The 17,929-nt window shown below is 41.0% G+C and overlaps 1 protein-coding gene and 17 non-coding genes across 18 annotated transcripts; 16 read left to right on the forward strand and 2 right to left on the reverse strand.

Annotated features, from left to right (window-relative positions):
• Positions 1–1,206: 1,206 nt before the first annotated feature.
• On the reverse strand, positions 1,207–17,525 carry ttll1 (tubulin tyrosine ligase-like family, member 1). Its single transcript, XM_062382813.1, has 10 exons — positions 17,072–17,525; positions 16,845–16,968; positions 15,857–16,065; positions 15,561–15,741; positions 15,115–15,252; positions 14,871–14,979; positions 14,433–14,576; positions 13,515–13,601; positions 12,332–12,495; positions 1,207–3,059 (listed from the first exon to the last, which is right to left on the reverse strand). Exons 2-10 carry the CDS (start codon positions 16,955–16,957, stop codon positions 2,930–2,932), a joined length of 1,275 nt encoding a protein of 424 aa, XP_062238797.1. The 5' UTR covers positions 16,958–16,968; positions 17,072–17,525; the 3' UTR covers positions 1,207–2,929.
• Positions 3,282–3,368, forward strand: trnay-gua (transfer RNA tyrosine (anticodon GUA)). The gene is given in 2 exon segments: positions 3,282–3,318; positions 3,333–3,368. It is a non-coding gene; the product is annotated as a tRNA-Tyr (tRNA).
• Positions 3,773–3,859, forward strand: trnay-gua (transfer RNA tyrosine (anticodon GUA)). The gene is given in 2 exon segments: positions 3,773–3,809; positions 3,824–3,859. It is a non-coding gene; the product is annotated as a tRNA-Tyr (tRNA).
• Positions 4,628–4,714, forward strand: trnay-gua (transfer RNA tyrosine (anticodon GUA)). Its single transcript is given in 2 exon segments — positions 4,628–4,664; positions 4,679–4,714. It is a non-coding gene; the product is annotated as a tRNA-Tyr (tRNA).
• trnay-gua (transfer RNA tyrosine (anticodon GUA)) lies at positions 5,105–5,191 on the forward strand. Its single transcript is given in 2 exon segments — positions 5,105–5,141; positions 5,156–5,191. It is a non-coding gene; the product is annotated as a tRNA-Tyr (tRNA).
• trnay-gua (transfer RNA tyrosine (anticodon GUA)) lies at positions 5,592–5,678 on the forward strand. The gene is given in 2 exon segments: positions 5,592–5,628; positions 5,643–5,678. It is a non-coding gene; the product is annotated as a tRNA-Tyr (tRNA).
• Positions 6,070–6,156, forward strand: trnay-gua (transfer RNA tyrosine (anticodon GUA)). Its single transcript is given in 2 exon segments — positions 6,070–6,106; positions 6,121–6,156. It is a non-coding gene; the product is annotated as a tRNA-Tyr (tRNA).
• trnay-gua (transfer RNA tyrosine (anticodon GUA)) lies at positions 6,557–6,643 on the forward strand. The gene is given in 2 exon segments: positions 6,557–6,593; positions 6,608–6,643. It is a non-coding gene; the product is annotated as a tRNA-Tyr (tRNA).
• trnay-gua (transfer RNA tyrosine (anticodon GUA)) lies at positions 7,035–7,121 on the forward strand. Its single transcript is given in 2 exon segments — positions 7,035–7,071; positions 7,086–7,121. It is a non-coding gene; the product is annotated as a tRNA-Tyr (tRNA).
• trnay-gua (transfer RNA tyrosine (anticodon GUA)) lies at positions 7,525–7,611 on the forward strand. Its single transcript is given in 2 exon segments — positions 7,525–7,561; positions 7,576–7,611. It is a non-coding gene; the product is annotated as a tRNA-Tyr (tRNA).
• On the forward strand, positions 8,014–8,100 carry trnay-gua (transfer RNA tyrosine (anticodon GUA)). Its single transcript is given in 2 exon segments — positions 8,014–8,050; positions 8,065–8,100. It is a non-coding gene; the product is annotated as a tRNA-Tyr (tRNA).
• trnay-gua (transfer RNA tyrosine (anticodon GUA)) lies at positions 8,504–8,590 on the forward strand. The gene is given in 2 exon segments: positions 8,504–8,540; positions 8,555–8,590. It is a non-coding gene; the product is annotated as a tRNA-Tyr (tRNA).
• On the forward strand, positions 8,982–9,068 carry trnay-gua (transfer RNA tyrosine (anticodon GUA)). The gene is given in 2 exon segments: positions 8,982–9,018; positions 9,033–9,068. It is a non-coding gene; the product is annotated as a tRNA-Tyr (tRNA).
• On the forward strand, positions 9,471–9,557 carry trnay-gua (transfer RNA tyrosine (anticodon GUA)). The gene is given in 2 exon segments: positions 9,471–9,507; positions 9,522–9,557. It is a non-coding gene; the product is annotated as a tRNA-Tyr (tRNA).
• Positions 9,961–10,047, forward strand: trnay-gua (transfer RNA tyrosine (anticodon GUA)). Its single transcript is given in 2 exon segments — positions 9,961–9,997; positions 10,012–10,047. It is a non-coding gene; the product is annotated as a tRNA-Tyr (tRNA).
• trnay-gua (transfer RNA tyrosine (anticodon GUA)) lies at positions 10,439–10,525 on the forward strand. The gene is given in 2 exon segments: positions 10,439–10,475; positions 10,490–10,525. It is a non-coding gene; the product is annotated as a tRNA-Tyr (tRNA).
• On the forward strand, positions 10,927–11,013 carry trnay-gua (transfer RNA tyrosine (anticodon GUA)). Its single transcript is given in 2 exon segments — positions 10,927–10,963; positions 10,978–11,013. It is a non-coding gene; the product is annotated as a tRNA-Tyr (tRNA).
• trnay-gua (transfer RNA tyrosine (anticodon GUA)) lies at positions 12,112–12,198 on the reverse strand. Its single transcript is given in 2 exon segments — positions 12,112–12,147; positions 12,162–12,198. It is a non-coding gene; the product is annotated as a tRNA-Tyr (tRNA).
• Positions 17,526–17,929: the final 404 nt, after the last annotated feature.

The following is a 17,929-nucleotide window of genomic DNA, read 5'->3' on the forward strand; positions in this document are numbered from 1 at the left end:
TCTTTGGACATCCTCTCCTTTTAAATTTTTTGGTACTTTTTATATTTTTTATTTACACTTTAACTGACACACCATAAACAATTCCATGTATGAGTAACCCTACTTGGCGATAAACCCTGATTCTGATATCTGAGAGTATTTTATTTTAACAGCCATTTATTTAATTTTACTTTACATGACTGAGCTATAATTTAATATAACTTATCTAAATATAACATCAGCTAAAACCAAACAAAATAGAATCCTGTTTAGTAATTTGAATTACAATAACTGGAGTGATTGTTCTCCGGTTTCAAGGAACTATCAACACTTTTACTTTGATAGACAGACTTCCTGATCTTTCAGTAAATTGCAGACTGGTAAGCTTTTTGCGAACTATGAATAGGCGCGCCTGTCTGACGTCACATCCCTTGGGCAATCTCATCAAGAGGACCCTGAGTGGTTCCGAACAGGGGGTCTGAAAAATATGTGGCTGTAAAATGAGTAAATGAGGAGTCAGATGAGGGTCAGCCGATTTCTATTATAAACTGGTCAGAGAAAGAGTCAGGAGAATTTATAGCTTTTCAGCTCAATTTACTTCACGTAAGGCAATTCTATGAAACCCCCTCAGGTCTTGATGATGATGAGGGAGTAAAACTGGTTTAATACTATATTTCGGTCTGAAAAGGTAATGTGACAATGAAGGGCCTTCCTCAGGAGGTTATTTAGTTAAAGTTTTTATAATAATAGTTATCTATGGCAGCCAAGTTCACAATTTATATTATAGCTCATATCAAATATAGTAAACCTGGCACATGTTTAGGTGCAAACTAAACTAATTATCTGAAAGTGAGTCTCCTAAAACAAATTGAAAGTGACGGCGATTGATAAAGGAAAAAGACTCGAAAGTATTTTTTTAAATAAGTTTAAACCGTCTCTTGCACATATATATATATATATATAGAGGGAGACACTTTTGCTCAAGCAGAAGTCATTCACTTTTTAAACATGACCAGATATTTTTAGACAGTGTTATATCTAGAGCTGTATATTTTAACTTCTATTGTTTCTTCATCAGTTGCAGTGTAACAGGATGTAAGAACTGACCACAACTTAAAAAAATATTCTTCAATAAGGTTTAAACGTGTCAAAACCTTCTTAAAGGGCCAGTACACCCATATATTTCAACATACCCCTGATTAAAATGTAAAAACGTGTCTAGGCAGCACCAATATGAATATTTTATTGAAACCAAGACAAAAAATGAAAATGAATTGAAATGATAAATGTGTCATACAGAGGAATGTCTTTATGCTTTTATCTCACTGTCCAGCAATGACTGACACAGATCAGATGGCTACAGGGGATTTAGTAGGAAATAATAGATCAACACACATGGGACTTAATGTATTAGCCTTGTTCTTGCAGTAACAAGGAGAAAACCGCTTTCAAGGTACTACTAGTACAAAAGCAAACATCAGATTAGGTTTCAAACATAGACTGTAAATAAAGATGTACGACATGACAGCTCCACGAAAGTGAAGCCAAAATGTCTCGATCGCCACCTGGTGGCTGTCTGCAGTGTAGGTCATAAACAGGGAGTCATAAACTCCATGTTAGCAGACAGGACATGGACACCACAAGTACACTTTAAATACATTTTCCTGTAAGATGGATTCAGTGATTTTAAAAAGTTCTTATCACACTGATGTTTGTTAAAGTGTTCATTTGTCCAGGATTTCCAAATGGCTCCAAATAACGTCATAGGCACAAGATGGCAGTGATCATATCCGGGATATTTTGTCTTCATTTCTGGAGAGTGGGAGGAAGTGGAAACGCGTGGTCCATCTTTATATACAGTCTAAGGTTTGATTGGTACTCATCCAGCTTTAACATTAAACTGTATGCAATGTAATATTTAAATAAGATCACAAATCTTGCAGTTATTTCTCTATACTGTTAAACCCAACATTAGTAAATAAAAAATATGGACATTTATTCATCCTCACTGATTCAATATCTCAGCCTCTGCAGGAAAAATGCAGATTTATAAATAAAATAAATGTGAAAATATGCAGCAGTCCAACTCAAAATGCATAATGGGATATCTTTAAATAAAGTGATAAAGTGCAACAAGGCTCAGCACTGAATACAATCAATCTTAAAGCGTCCCCCGCGCGAAAAGATAATGAACAAATAAAACATTATTTATTTCATCTATTTAAAGGTCATTATATATTTTCTTTCTGATAATTCTATCTATCTAAGTATCATCTGCCTATCAATAAATCATATCTAAAACATCTTTATTTCCAGTCACTACATCTCACAGAGCCCCTTCATTTTAGCATCTGTGTGGTGAGCCGAGTTAAGACGTCAGTGCTCAGTAATCATGCATCGCGCACATTGTTAATTCTTCTGGCTCAGGTTGAAAACTTTGTTTTCCAAGTGGAGAAACTTTTTTTTACTTTGTGTAACTGCCACAATTTTATTTGTTGCAGGTACCTGAAATCTCCAGCTGTCGTGGCCGTGTCATGAGGTTTCATTCAATATTTTCTTCTATCAAAGCATTTTTTGGGTCATTTTTCCTTCTCTTTGGAAAGAGCTTGGTCTGGGTCGAGACCTGTTGCTGTTTCAAGAGACCAAAACTTGTTCTGACCTCACTGAAATCACATACCATTCTTTTTTTTTTACATTTCTGGTTACACATTGATAAGAACAGCCTCCAACCTTTAAACTCCAAATACAACATGACCTCATTGTTGATTTTCTCCCTTCCAGCAGTAGGGTTATTGCCCTGTGTGCCTCAGTCAGTCAGATGTGGAGAGAGAGAGAACAGTCCTCTGTTGGATAGTTGTAGTAAAAAATGTATGGGTGGTCCTTTTTTGTGTCCCCAACGCTGGACCCTGTAATATTGTACAGGAAGCCATTAAGAGTCAACAATATCACCTCATTTCCAGGTGGCGGCGGCGGGGCGAATGCCTGCACTCCCCTTGGAGCCCTTTGACCCCAGCGATTGACCCGAGCGGCTCCGCAGGTCGCGCTCAGCATTCTCGCTCTGTGCCTGCTCCTCGTCGTACCTGGTGACACCGAGAAAAAGTTCGTCAGTGGATTGATGCAGTACAGAAACACATGTGAGCGAGTTCCTGTTGCCACCTTTGTTTCCCTTTACATGGGGGACAAGAGGCTTAACGCTAACAATACCCCCCCTGGTAAGCACTAAGCAAACATCACCCTAACAACCATTCAGAGTGGGCTATAGCCAAATTACATGTGCATGGAATGTAGAGTTCATCACCAGCCTTTCGATAGCTCAGTTGGTAGAGCGGAGGACTGTAGGTGTAATACAAGGTATCCTTAGGTCGCTGGTTCAAATCCGGCTCGAAGGAGTGGCATTTTAACTACGCTAGCCATTCAACAGAGGATAATGTCAGTCACTGAACCACTGCAATATCTGAACGGATGTTTAAAGTCCCCAGATTACACATCTGGCTGATATTGGTGATGTGTCTTTTCGTTCTGACTTGCATTAAAGAATGACTAGTTAATTGATCCACTAATGCAACACGTCAACAGACATGATTGTCCCAAGAGGATCAATCCGACTATCATTTTATCAATGGGTGTAAGTGTAACCTCAAATCCTACACTATAACAGCTGTGTCCAACTCAAACAATACCCCCCCGGTGAGCACTAAGTACACAACATCTCCAAACAATTGAAAATGGGCCCTGGAAGTCAAAAGACCAATGCATCCATTATTTCGACATGTAGCTTTACATTATACCTAACCCTTCGATAGCTCAGTTGGTAGAGCGGAGGACTGTAGTGGAGTTAAGAGGAATCCTTAGGTCGCTGGTTCAAATCCGGCTCGAAGGAGGTTGCATTTTAACTTTAACATCCTATCAACCACCCCAATAGGCTACTTCTATGCACTTTACTACATGAGGACGGGATTAAACCAGCCTAATTTGTTGTTTGTATCGAACTCTGGACTTTATCTTTTGTCCAGACATTAATAGTTTCCAGAGGATCAATCCTACAGTTACTTTTGATATGAGGGTCAGAGCTCTACCAGGCCTTCGATAGCTCAGCTCCAAGAGCGGAGGATTGTAGGGAATATACCAGGCATCCTTAGGTTGCAGGTTTTACTCCGGCCTGAAGGACTAATATTTAACCACATTAAACAGAGAATCATTAAAAGCTTTGTGGCTTATGAATCTGACTTTCCCCTGGAGTACAACAAGGGTACTTGAAAAAGAGCACAGGCAGAAGGGTCGATGCCCTTTTGCTGAGCAGATGTTGAACAGTTTGTTTTGACAGATGCTGCTTTTTTAAACTGGATGTACCCACAGAGTCATGGATCTCTAACGCTGCCAAAACAAAACTCTTCTGCTTCGACATTATGCCAAACATGACGAATATGTTTCCATTCCATTCATTATCCGCTATCATTGTTGTAGCTTTGGAGGTCTATCATAGTTACTACAACGCTGCACTCTACTGCTCTTAACTCCGACAACAGCCCCCTGGTGAGCACTAAGCACATATAAACCTCCCAACAATTGAGAATGGACCCTCCATTGACGAGCGTGCATTGTCTAAAGTGTTCTGTCAATATGTTGCCTGTAGAAGAGCTGGTTTGTCCCTTCGATAGCTCAGTTGGTAGAGCGGAGGACTGTAGTAAGCATGCAAGGTATCCTTAGGTCGCTGGTTCAAATCCGGCTCGAAGGAGACTCATTTTAACCAGCACAATGTCAATTTAGAACTCAAATTACCGCCAAAGACTATCCTGGTCCCCCGATGATTCCTCCTACAAAGTCACAAACAACACCATGACATTAACTGCTAAGGCCCTTATTGAAATATAAAAACAACAATCTTTGTCCCCAGAAGATGAATCGTAATATAATTTTTCTCCTGTTTATTTTATAACAATTTCGCATTCATGAGACATACTGGACCCACAGTGTTTCATCTTGGTAGTCCTCAACTATTGCTCTTTTTTTGATGAATAGAGTAGGACCGGTCTTATTTCAAATCCTGTAGGCTGAACCATATGCAATGCAGGACACAGTACAAAGTTTCCCGTCAAACTTTCGGCTGAAAACCATCATATCTGTCCCTTCGATAGCTCAGTTGGTAGAGCGGAGGACTGTAGTAAGCATATAAGGAATCCTTAGGTCGCTGGTTCAAATCCGGCTCGAAGGAGAGACATTTTAACCCGCACAATGCCAATTCAGCACTCAAAATACCACAAAAGACTATCCTGGTCCCCTGATGATTTCTCCTACAAATTCCCAAAATTTGTCCACACCAACACCATGACATTAACCGCTAAGGTTCTAATTGAAATATCAAAGCAACATTCTTTGTCCCCAGAAGATGAATCGTAATATAATTTTCTCCTGTTTATTTTATAACAATTTCGCATTCTTGACACATACTGGTCCCACAGTGTTTCATCTTGTAGTCCTCAACTATTGCTCTTGTTTTGATGAATAGAGTAGGACCGGTCTTATTTCAAATCCTGTAGGCTGAACCATATGCAATGCAGGGCACAGTACAAAGTTTCCCGACAAACTTTCGGTTGAAAACCATCATATCTGTCCCTTCGATAGCTCAGTTGGTAGAGCGGAGGACTGTAGTAAGCATATAAGGAATCCTTAGGTCGCTGGTTCAAATCCGGCTCGAAGGAGAGACATTTTAACCCGCACAATGCCAATTCAGCACTCAAAATACCACCAAAGACTATCCTGGTCCCCTGATGATTTCTCCTACAAAGTCCACAAACAACACCATGACATTAACCGCTAAGGCCCTAATTGAAATATCAAAACAACATTCTTTGTCCCCAGAAGATGAATCGTAATATAATTTTTCTCCTGTTTATTTTATAACAATTTCGCATTCATGAGACATACTGGACCCACAGTGTTTCATCTTGGTAGTCCTCAACTATTGCTCTTGTTTTGATGAATAGAGTAGGACCGGTCTTATTTCAAATCCTGTAGGCTGAACCATATGCAATGCAGGACACAGTACAAAGTTTACCGTCAAATTTTCGGCTGAAAACCATTATATCTGTCCCTTCGATAGCTCAGTTGGTAGAGCGGAGGACTGTAGTAAGAATATAAGGAATCCTTAGGTCGCTGGTTCAAATCCGGCTCGAAGGAGAGACATTTTAACCCGCACAATGCCAATTCAGAACTCAAAATACCACAAAAGACTATCCTGGTCCCCTGATGATTTCTCCTACAAAGTCCCCAAATTTGTCCACACCAACACCATGACATTAACCGCTAAGGCCCTTATTGAAATATCAAAGCAACATTCTTTGTCCCCAGAAGATGAATCGTAATATAATTTTCTCCTGTTTATTTTATAACAATTTCGCATTCTTGACACATACTGGTCCCACAGTGTTTCATCTTGTAGTCCTCAACTATTGCTCTTGTTTTGATGAATAGAGTAGGACCGGTCTTATTTCAAATCCTGTAGGCTGAACCATATGCAATGCAGGGCACAGTACAAAGTTTCCCGTCAAACTTTCGGTTGAAAACCATCATATCTGTCCCTTCGATAGCTCAGTTGGTAGAGCGGAGGACTGTAGTAAGCATATAAGGAATCCTTAGGTCGCTGGTTCAAATCCGGCTCGAAGGAGAGACATTTTAACCCGCACAATGCCAATTCAGCACTCAAAATACCACCAAAGACTATCCTGGTCCCCTGATGATTTCTCCTACAAAGTCCACAAACAACACCATGACATTAACCGCTAAGGCCCTAATTGAAATATCAAAACAACATTCTTTGTTCCCAGAAGATGAATCGTAATATAATTTTTCTCCTGTTTATTTTATAACAATTTCGCATTCATGAGACATACAGGCCCTACAGTGTTTCATCTTGGTAGTCCTCAACTATTGCTCTTGTTTTGATGAATAGAGTAGGACCGGTCTTATTTCAAATCCTGTAGGCTGAACCATATGCAATGCAGGGCACAGTACAAAGTTTCCCGTCAAACTTTCGGCTGAAAACCATCATATCTGTCCCTTCGATAGCTCAGTTGGTAGAGCGGAGGACTGTAGTAAGCATATAAGGAATCCTTAGGTCGCTGGTTCAAATCCGGCTCGAAGGAGAGACATTTTAACCCGCACAATGTCAATTCAGCACTCAAAATACCCCCAAAGACTATCCTGGTCCCCTGATGATTTCTCCTACAAAGTCCCCAAATTTGTCCACAAACAACACCATGACATTAACCGCTAAGGCCCTAATTGAAATATCAAAACAACATTCTTTGTCCCCAGAAGATGAATCGTAATATAATTTTTCTCCTGTTTATTTTATAACAATTTCGCATTCATGAGACATACTGGACCCACAGTGTTTCATCTTGGTAGTCCTCAACTATTGCTCTTGTTTTGATGAATAGAGTAGGACCGGTCTTATTTCAAATCCTGTAGGCTGAACCATATGCAATGCAGGGCACAGTACAAAGTTTCCCGTCAAACTTTCGGCTGAAAACCATCATATCTGTCCCTTCGATAGCTCAGTTGGTAGAGCGGAGGACTGTAGTAAGCATATAAGGAATCCTTAGGTCGCTGGTTCAAATCCGGCTCGAAGGAGAGACATTTTAACCCGCACAATGTCAATTCAGCACTCAAAATACCCCCAAAGACTATCCTGGTCCCCTGATGATTTCTCCTACAAAGTCCCCAAATTTGTCCACAAACAACACCATGACATTAACCGCTAAGGCCCTAATTGAAATATCAAAACAACATTCTTTGTCCCCAGAAGATCAATCGTAATATAATTTTCTCCTGTTTATTTTATAACAATTTCGCATTCATGAGACATACTGGACCCACAGTGTTTCATCTTGGTAGTCCTCAACTATTGCTCTTGTTTTGATGAATAGAGTAGGACCGGTCTTATTTCAAATCCTGTAGGCTGAACCATATGCAATGCAGGGCACAGTACAAAGTTTACCGTCAAATTTTCGGCTGAAAACCATTATATCTGTCCCTTCGATAGCTCAGTTGGTAGAGCGGAGGACTGTAGTAAGCATATAAGGAATCCTTAGGTCGCTGGTTCAAATCCGGCTCGAAGGAGAGACATTTTAACCCGCACAATGTCAATTCAGCACTCAAAATACCCCCAAAGACTATCCTGGTCCCCTGATGATTTCTCCTACAAAGTCCCCAAATTTGTCCACAAACAACACCATGACATTAACCGCTAAGGCCCTAATTGAAATATCAAAACAACATTCTTTGTCCCCAGAAGATCAATCGTAATATAATTTTTCTCCTGTTTATTTTATAACAATTTCGCATTCATGAGACATACTGGACCCACAGTGTTTCATCTTGGTAGTCCTCAACTATTGCTCTTGTTTTGATGAATAGAGTAGGACCGGTCTTATTTCAAATCCTGTAGGCTGAACCATATGCAATGCAGGGCACAGTACAAAGTTTACCGTCAAAATTTCGGCTGAAAACCATTATATCTGTCCCTTCGATAGCTCAGTTGGTAGAGCGGAGGACTGTAGTAAGCATATAAGGAATCCTTAGGTCGCTGGTTCAAATCCGGCTCGAAGGAGAGACATTTTAACCCGCACAATGCCAATTCAGCACTCAAAATACCACCAAAGACTATCCTGGTCCCCTGATGATTTCTCCTACAAAGTCCACAAACAACACCATGACATTAACCGCTAAGGCCCTAATTGAAATATCAAAACAACATTCTTTGTTCCCAGAAGATGAATCGTAATATAATTTTTCTCCTGTTTATTTTATAACAATTTCGCATTCATGAGACATACAGGACCCACAGTGTTTCATCTTGGTAGTCCTCAACTATTGCTCTTGTTTTGATGAATAGAGTAGGACCGGTCTTATTTCAAATCCTGTAGGCTGAACCATATGCAATGCAGGGCACAGTACAAAGTTTCCCGTCAAACTTTCGGCTGAAAACCATCATATCTGTCCCTTCGATAGCTCAGTTGGTAGAGCGGAGGACTGTAGTAAGCATATAAGGAATCCTTAGGTCGCTGGTTCAAATCCGGCTCGAAGGAGAGACATTTTAACCCGCACAATGTCAATTCAGCACTCAAAATACCCCCAAAGACTATCCTGGTCCCCTGATGATTTCTCCTACAAAGTCCCCAAATTTGTCCACAAACAACACCATGACATTAACCGCTAAGGCCCTAATTGAAATATCAAAACAACATTCTTTGTCCCCAGAAGATGAATCGTAATATAATTTTCTCCTGTTTATTTTATAACAATTTCGCATTCATGAGACATACTGGACCCACAGTGTTTCATCTTGGTAGTCCTCAACTATTGCTCTTGTTTTGATGAATAGAGTAGGACCGGTCTTATTTCAAATCCTGTAGGCTGAACCATATGCAATGCAGGGCACAGTACAAAGTTTACCGTCAAATTTTCGGCTGAAAACCATTATATCTGTCCCTTCGATAGCTCAGTTGGTAGAGCGGAGGACTGTAGTAAGCATATAAGGAATCCTTAGGTCGCTGGTTCAAATCCGGCTCGAAGGAGAGACATTTTAACCCGCACAATGTCAATTCAGCACTCAAAATACCCCCAAAGACTATCCTGGTCCCCTGATGATTTCTCCTACAAAGTCCCCAAATTTGTCCACAAACAACACCATGACATTAACCGCTAAGGCCCTAATTGAAATATCAAAACAACATTCTTTGTCCCCAGAAGATCAATCGTAATATAATTTTTCTCCTGTTTATTTTATAACAATTTCGCATTCATGAGACATACTGGACCCACAGTGTTTCATCTTGGTAGTCCTCAACTATTGCTCTTGTTTTGATGAATAGAGTAGGACCGGTCTTATTTCAAATCCTGTAGGCTGAACCATATGCAATGCAGGGCACAGTACAAAGTTTACCGTCAAAATTTCGGCTGAAAACCATTATATCTGTCCCTTCGATAGCTCAGTTGGTAGAGCGGAGGACTGTAGTAAGCATATAAGGAATCCTTAGGTCGCTGGTTCAAATCCGGCTCGAAGGAGAGACATTTTAACCCGCACAATGCCAATTCAGCACTCAAAATACCACCAAAGACTATCCTGGTCCCCTGATGATTTCTCCTACAAAGTCCACAAACAACACCATGACATTAACCGCTAAGGCCCTAATTGAAATATCAAAACAACATTCTTTGTTCCCAGAAGATGAATCGTAATATAATTTTTCTCCTGTTTATTTTATAACAATTTCGCATTCATGAGACATACAGGACCCACAGTGTTTCATCTTGGTAGTCCTCAACTATTGCTCTTGTTTTGATGAATAGAGTAGGACCGGTCTTATTTCAAATCCTGTAGGCTGAACCATATGCAATGCAGGGCACAGTACAAAGTTTCCCGTCAAACTTTCGGCTGAAAACCATCATATCTGTCCCTTCGATAGCTCAGTTGGTAGAGCGGAGGACTGTAGTAAGCATATAAGGAATCCTTAGGTCGCTGGTTCAAATCCGGCTCGAAGGAGAGACATTTTAACCCGCACAATGTCAATTCAGCACTCAAAATACCCCCAAAGACTATCCTGGTCCCCTGATGATTTCTCCTACAAAGTCCCCAAATTTGTCCACAAACAACGCCATGACATTAACCGCTAAGGCCCTAATTGAAATATCAAAACAACATTCTTTGTCCCCAGAAGATCAATCGTAATATAATTTTTCTCCTGTTTATTTTATAACAATTTCGCATTCATGAGACATACTGGACCCACAGTGTTTCATCTTGGTAGTCCTCAACTATTGCTCTTGTTTTGATGAATAGAGTAGGACCAGTCTTATTTCAAATCCTGTAGGCTGAACCATATGCAATGCAGGGCACAGTACAAAGTTTACCGTCAAAATTTCGGCTGAAAACCATTATATGTCCCTTCGATAGCTCAGTTGGTAGAGCGGAGGACTGTAGTAAGCATATAAGGAATCCTTAGGTCGCTGGTTCAAATCCGGCTCGAAGGAGAGACATTTTAACCCGCACAATGTTAACCACTAAGGCCCATATTGAAATATCAAAACAACATTCTTTGTCCCCAGAAGATGAATTACAATACAATCGTTCTCCTGTTCATTTTATAACAATTTCGTGTTCATGAGACATACTGGTCCCACAGTGCTTCATCCTGGTGAATCCCCAACTTTTTCTCTAATTTTGATGAATAGAGTAGGACTGGTCTTATTTTAGAGCCTGTAGGCTGGTTCAAATCCGGTTCGAAGGAGAGACATTTTAACCAGCACAATGTAAATTTAGAACTCAAAATACCACCAAAGACCATCCTGGTTTCTCCTACAAAGTCCCCAAATTTGTCAACAAACAACACCATGACATTAACCGCTAAGGCTCTTATTGAAATATCAAAACAACATGATTTTTCCCAAGAGGACGAATTACAATACAATCATTCTCCTGTTTATTTTATAACAATTTCGCATTCATGAGACATACTGACCCTCACAGTGCCTCATCCTGGTAGTCCTCAACTATTGCTCTAGTTTTGATGAATAGAGTAGGACTGGTCTTTCCATATTTCAGATCCTGAATTTGAACCATATGCAATGGGGTGTACTATACAAAGTGTCCAATCAATTTTCACCTGGAAAACATAATTTGTTTCATTCGATTGCAATCGAAGGATGCATCACTGCAAAAAATAAACTTAATTTTTTTATTTTATGTTATTACAACGTAATAGATTCCATTTTACAGTGTAGCAGAGATAATATCTGTCTGACTAAAATATGGAGTAAAGGTTCAAGGTACTGTAAGAGAAAAAAAAACTAATTTTAGTTCTGCAGCAAAATCAGTCTGAACATGAATGTATTGGAATTAAAGAAGATCTGTAGCGGTGCATCTGATGAATCAGTACAAACACTCAGTCTTTTGTCTATTGTGAATGAAACAAACATATTAGCGTGAACATATTTATTCACGCTACTTGTCAACTACTCTTGAACTACATGTGTCAACAGGCGGTTAATGATTTACAGTTCAGCATAAACTTGTTCTGTCAGATTGTGTCCTTGTTTCAGCTGGTGCTGAACAATTTTAGAGTAAAAGATTCCTTCGAGCCGGATTTGAACCAGCGACCTAAGGATACCTGGTATTTCCACTACAGTCCTCCGCTCTACCAACTGAGCTATCGAAGGTTGGGACTCAGAGTTCAACACCCTTTAGAAAACAGCGAGCTTTCACTTTTGAGTGCTATATTTAGCTGCTGTATGGCCCTCCAGCTACGCTCAGTGTGTCTGAACGTAGCTGATGGATTTCGGTGTCACTCACAGGACTTGGTAGTTGCCCAGGGCCTCCCGGGGTGGGCTGCGGTTCCATCGGCAGTCTGGGATTTCCCCGTTGGGCGTGACGATGTTGAGGGTGTCGTTGATGAGGTTGTACTTCAAGATGCGGTCATTGGCTGTGCTGGAGGTGAGCGAGGGGGACGCATTGACCTGAGGAGTACAAAGAAACAGAAAAGGTCATTTCATGTTTGAAGAGAAGGGGTTTTGCTTCTAAACACATGAACTCCAGTTGAGAATTACTGCCCTGTCATTGCTTGCCTCCGCCAACCAGTGCAGGCAGCATACTTTTTTTTGCCAGACTCCCAAGAGTTCACTGTGACCTTTGTGAAGAATTCTCTCAAGGCAGACTTGAAATATCATATTCAACGAGTTCTTATCAGACAAATGCTTTCTGCCTTGAGTTAACACACAAAGTTTTTTTTGTCGCTCTATTGATACACAAACTACTTCACAACTACTGTAAGGTCAACCAGAAACAGAGCAAGTGGCAAGTAGCAGGACTAATGACTGACAGGGAGGGCTCCTGACAAGGTTTGTGGCACATGTTTGATCCGTCTGTCGCTATGGAGCGTCCATGCCCTACAACAAACTGGGTGTCGACCAAAATAGATCAGATCGGTGTCTGTGAACAGAAATAGTTGAGACCTAGCCTGGAAACCCAGCAACTTCATTGTGCAGCTGTCAGGAACGAGCACAGTAAAAAAGATGACAGCTTCTCAACAAGCATTACATTCAGTAAAAGAAACAAGAGAAAAAAAAGAGAACTGCCTCCTATTTTAAGGAAAACACCAGCCAGCGATTAGCCTGCACCAGCCTGTATCACTTGGTTCACACAGTGCATTTGTTGCAATGTTTTACAGCGGGAATAATCAGACTAGAATGGGTTAAAGAAACGCCCTCAGCACACAATTAAAGACAGAGAGGCACACATCCAAACAGACACAAAGATCACCCTTAAGGCCATTTGAAATTGCTCAACCCAAAGTGGAGTCACCTTGTAAGCATGTGAAGTATCATGGGCTTGGTGAAAATATGTAACTGTTGCCTTCAGGAACTGAGCGAAAACATGTTTTTATGGAGCAGAGGTTAATATTTACTCAATTAAACCCTTTTTGAGTTTGAGTTTGTGGGTGTGTGTGCTTGCACAATGAACTCCTTAAATGACTCACCTCAATAAGCCACGGCTTCAGCTTGTCATCGATAATGATGTCATAGCCATAACATTCAAAACAATGCTTGTCGTTGTTCATCACAGGCTGTGAGAAATAAGAGGGAGACTGAATTAGAGCGAGAAAGTAAACAATTAGCGATTGTGATACATCACCAGTGGATGTAACTATTAGCACACAGCAGCCTGAGCATAGAGGCCTGAGAGAGAGAAAGTGGAATAGATCACTCTGAAGGAGAAGTCGCTATTAAGCTGAGTGCAGTGTTTGGCTAAAAACTAAAAAGAGATCATATCAAATAAGTTAGAACCATTTAAGAATCAGAAATTCAACTTTTAGACATATCTAACCCAACATTCCAACAGTAAGATCTGTTATCCTTACATTACTGAAAGTTTCAGGCTGTAGAATTTAGTGATATCTAGTGGCGAAGTTGCAAGTTGCAGCTTAATACCCCTCCCCTCACCATCCCCTTCCAAACATGATAGAGAACCTGTGGAAACCTTCAGTTGTCATATAAACTCAAAAGGTGTTTAGTTTGTCCAGTCTGGGCTACTGTAGAAAACATGGCGGCCTCCGTCAAGAGGACCCACTTCCAATGTAAATATAAAGTATTTCAAAATAAAAGGCCAGTTCTAGGGTAAAGAAAAAAACAATTTGTACAATTTAGATGGAACACACTAGTAAAAACATCACTAGGATAAATGATATTCAATTTTCTGCCAATAGATCCCTTTCACCGAAATTTACACACTGCACCTTTAAGTGTGTCTCAGTATTGGACAATACGTTTCACAATACAGTTAAAAAGTCACTCCAAATCTATATCAGTTGGGCTCTTCTTCATATAACGTCAACCAGTGTTTGTGAGAGAAACTGTCACATGAGTAAAAAGGGAACTTCTACATCATGTCTACTCACGGCCACAGCTTTCAGCGACTGCACCACGATCCAGTGGATCTGGTCAAAGAGTCTGCTTGTGACCTCCTTTCCTCGGGTGCTCTCCAGGTACAGACGTAGGTTGCTGACTGTCCACTTGCCTCCGTGGACATGGTTGTAGTCGTCCTGCATCAGAGGCACACAGTCTTAATATGTGTTTGAATATCTTGTCACCTGGAATTCATTGGTGTCTTTCGATCTTTTCAGCAAACGCTACATCACGCACTTTTTAGCTTACAGGAGCAATCCCCCAATTTAACACATCAAAACAGTTGAATATATCCTCATTAGCTCTTAGGTGATGTCTGCAGAAGGATGCTACAGCGTCTGCTGCAAGTTGAGACCCATTTAAAATCCAATAAAACCTTTTACTGGTGACAAACAGTGATTAAAACAGGACCAGACACGTTACAGGCTTACCCCGTGTTTCTGGATGGCCACATTAGTGAGGTGGACAAACATGTTGTCCAGTTCACTCGTACTGGGCGTGTACTTCACTGTGCAGAACCGACAGAAGCCCAGCTTGTACCTGAAAGACAAAACCACAAAAACCTAGTGAGAAAACGTGTAATGTTTCAACTACAGCTGAATAGAAAATAGCCTGAAACATGCTGCAGTAGATATATTGTTAGATTATTGAATGATGCTAGTAGCAAAGTCTTACATGTAGCATTTCAGAGGTCGATAGGTCGTCACCAAGACGTAGAGACGCAGGTCAAACTTTTTCCCTCCTATCAGCAGAGGATTATCAATGTACAGGGAGATCACATACGCTTCCTTACCACTAGCAGCTGCTACAAACCTGCGGCACACAGCAAGACACCCAGCGTCAGCAAAAACCACAACCTCTGACCAAGCTGATGGTTTACAAGAATGATCATGAGCAGTTTATCATGTTTACCTGCAAATCCAATGCTCAAACAGTAGATTATACAGGTGTTGATGAGCATTTCATTTAAAAAGTTGAAATTTGATTTAGAACATGAGGATTTGTGATAGTTCTGCCATTAAATTCTGCCACTAAATAGAAAGAAAAATGAGAAAATACAAAACAAAATCCATGTAATGGCTGCAGCCTTGCGTGTTAGTGTGATGTCTTTGTTAACTCACGTGGAGGTGCGGCTGTCTCTGGACCACTTCTTTATCTGGGACAGTTTGTTAATGAGGAAGATGCCTTTCCCCTGGGCCTTCCCGCAGGGCTTCATGATCCAGGTGCTGGAAGGATTCTTTCGATACTCCTCCACAAACAAATTGTAATCGGCCGGGAGCATGAACGTCACGGGCACGAAATCTGCCAATAACATGGAGAAAAAAGGTGAATGTTATCAGCTTTGTCACATTTTTTATATTTGTGTGTCTGTGAGGGAAAAGAGAAGAGAGGCAGATAAATATGCATTTTTAGATACCAAGATAAATGTATTTTCCATTCTCGTCCTTCTCCGCCAGCGGGCTGCTTTCTTTCTCCAGGTCCTTCCGGTAGCGTTTGATGTTCTTGATCATCAGGTCCTTCCTGGTCAGCTCATAGTGGTTGGGGAAGTGGTTAACCATCTGTTCGTCTGACAGGCGGTAGCCGGTGTCCACACTGAACACATTCCTGATGGTCTGGATGCTCATCCTGCACGTGGGCACAAATACATCTGCAGTAGACGGTACTTAAATATGAAACAGTGAAATAGTTCTGTGCAAATGTTTGGACTTAGAGCCTCTTATAGGACCCTTAGGAGTGGCTTGAATACTGGTTTCGAACCACTGCACAAAAATATAGTATATAAAGTGGTAACAACTGGTTCCTCCTCACTCTGCATCAATGTAATCAAAATGATTAAAGAAATTAATAACATACTGGTCACTGAGGGCACGTTTCTGCAGAACATCTACTTGAACTTGTACATAACTTTGTATTTTAAAGATCCATTGTGTAAGATGTAGGTGAAAGGGATCTATTGGCAGATATTTTATATAACTAATCCTAGTCTTCAGTTTTCACTAGTGTGTTTCATCTAAAGTGAACAAATTAATCTTTTCATTACACTAGAACTGGGCCTTTTATATTGAAATACTTTATATTTGCATCGGGAGCGGGTCCTCTCTACGGAGGCCGCCATGTTTTTTACAGTAGCCCAGAATGGACAACTGAAGGTTTCCATAGGGTCTCCATCATGTTTGGAAGGGGAGGGTGATAGGAGGGGCATTCAGCTACAACATGCAACCTCACCACTAGATGTCACTATATTCTACACACTGAACCTTTAACTGTATGATACTGGAACTTCTACAGAAGCAAATAATCCCAGTATTTCCTCCACAGTTGCTTTAACGCATTGTGTCCGATGCTTGCTTACGAACAGTGTCCCAAGACTGAATAATCATGTGCAGTGTGGATGTGAAACCTACCAGTAGAAATTCCAGTCCTCGTTTTCTGTCACTGGGATCCATTCCCTCTTCTCAAAGTTGTTGATGAGCACTGATTTCTCTATGTCCGTCACCCACTTCACCTTACCGGCCATGGTGCCTCCCTCTGGGGTGGGGCAGGTGAAACACAGACACACACCAGGGGATGAACAAGGCTGAGCGAAGAGAACGATGCGGAGTGAAAGGGAGGAGACGCGTGTGCTGCCTACCTGAAAATCAATGTCAGTAAAACAGCCAGTCATCAGCAGCGGCTAGCCGGGCTGGCTCTGCGGTTAGCGGGCTGCTGCTGCTGGATCCTCCCCGGGCTGCTGATTCTGCAGCTGCGGAAGCTGGGCTGACATCACCCGGTCACCGGAGCCGAGGTTAGCGGGACTCACAGCCGAGCACAGCGGCAGAGGGTCGGTCAAACATCACCGCAGAACAGACGTCCCTCCCATGGTGGCTTGTTATTGACGCTAGCGAGGACTCGGAGGCAGGCGACGTGGAGCCGGACAGACAACAAACTCCTCTTCACAATAAAAGTATCCGGTGTTAATCAGGACATGCGACCATCTCAGCGATTCATTTCTAAACTGAGTATATTTTAATAATTTGTCAGAGACATCGAACAGCCCGCTGCGGGCTCGGCCTACCCGGGAGAAATAACCTAGCAACGGAGGACGCAGTGGTGTCACTCCAGGGTGTCATTACCGCAGATCACCAGCAGGAGGCAGTGTCTTCATCTTCAATCAACCTTTATTTGTCTAAGAACTTTAACTCACAACAACGTGACACAATAAAAAACAACAAACACACGAACTGAGCAACACAATGTCATCAGAATACATCACAAACCCTTTCACACCATGAATCTATCCTGAGACTATGTATTATTGTGTATTTTAATGTATTATAAGATGTTACTCTATATGTATTAGGATGTATTGTAATGTATAGAAAGAATTGAACTATATTTGTATCGCAATGTATTAAAAATATATTGCTGTTTTAACTAAACTTGTCTTGTGATGTTTGGCGTATTATAAGATGATGTTCTATATGTCTTATTATGTATTACTGGATTTAAG

This window comes from Platichthys flesus, chromosome 23, assembly GCF_949316205.1.
Source record: "Platichthys flesus chromosome 23, fPlaFle2.1, whole genome shotgun sequence".
NCBI classification, from domain to species: Eukaryota; Metazoa; Chordata; class Actinopteri; order Pleuronectiformes; family Pleuronectidae; genus Platichthys; species Platichthys flesus.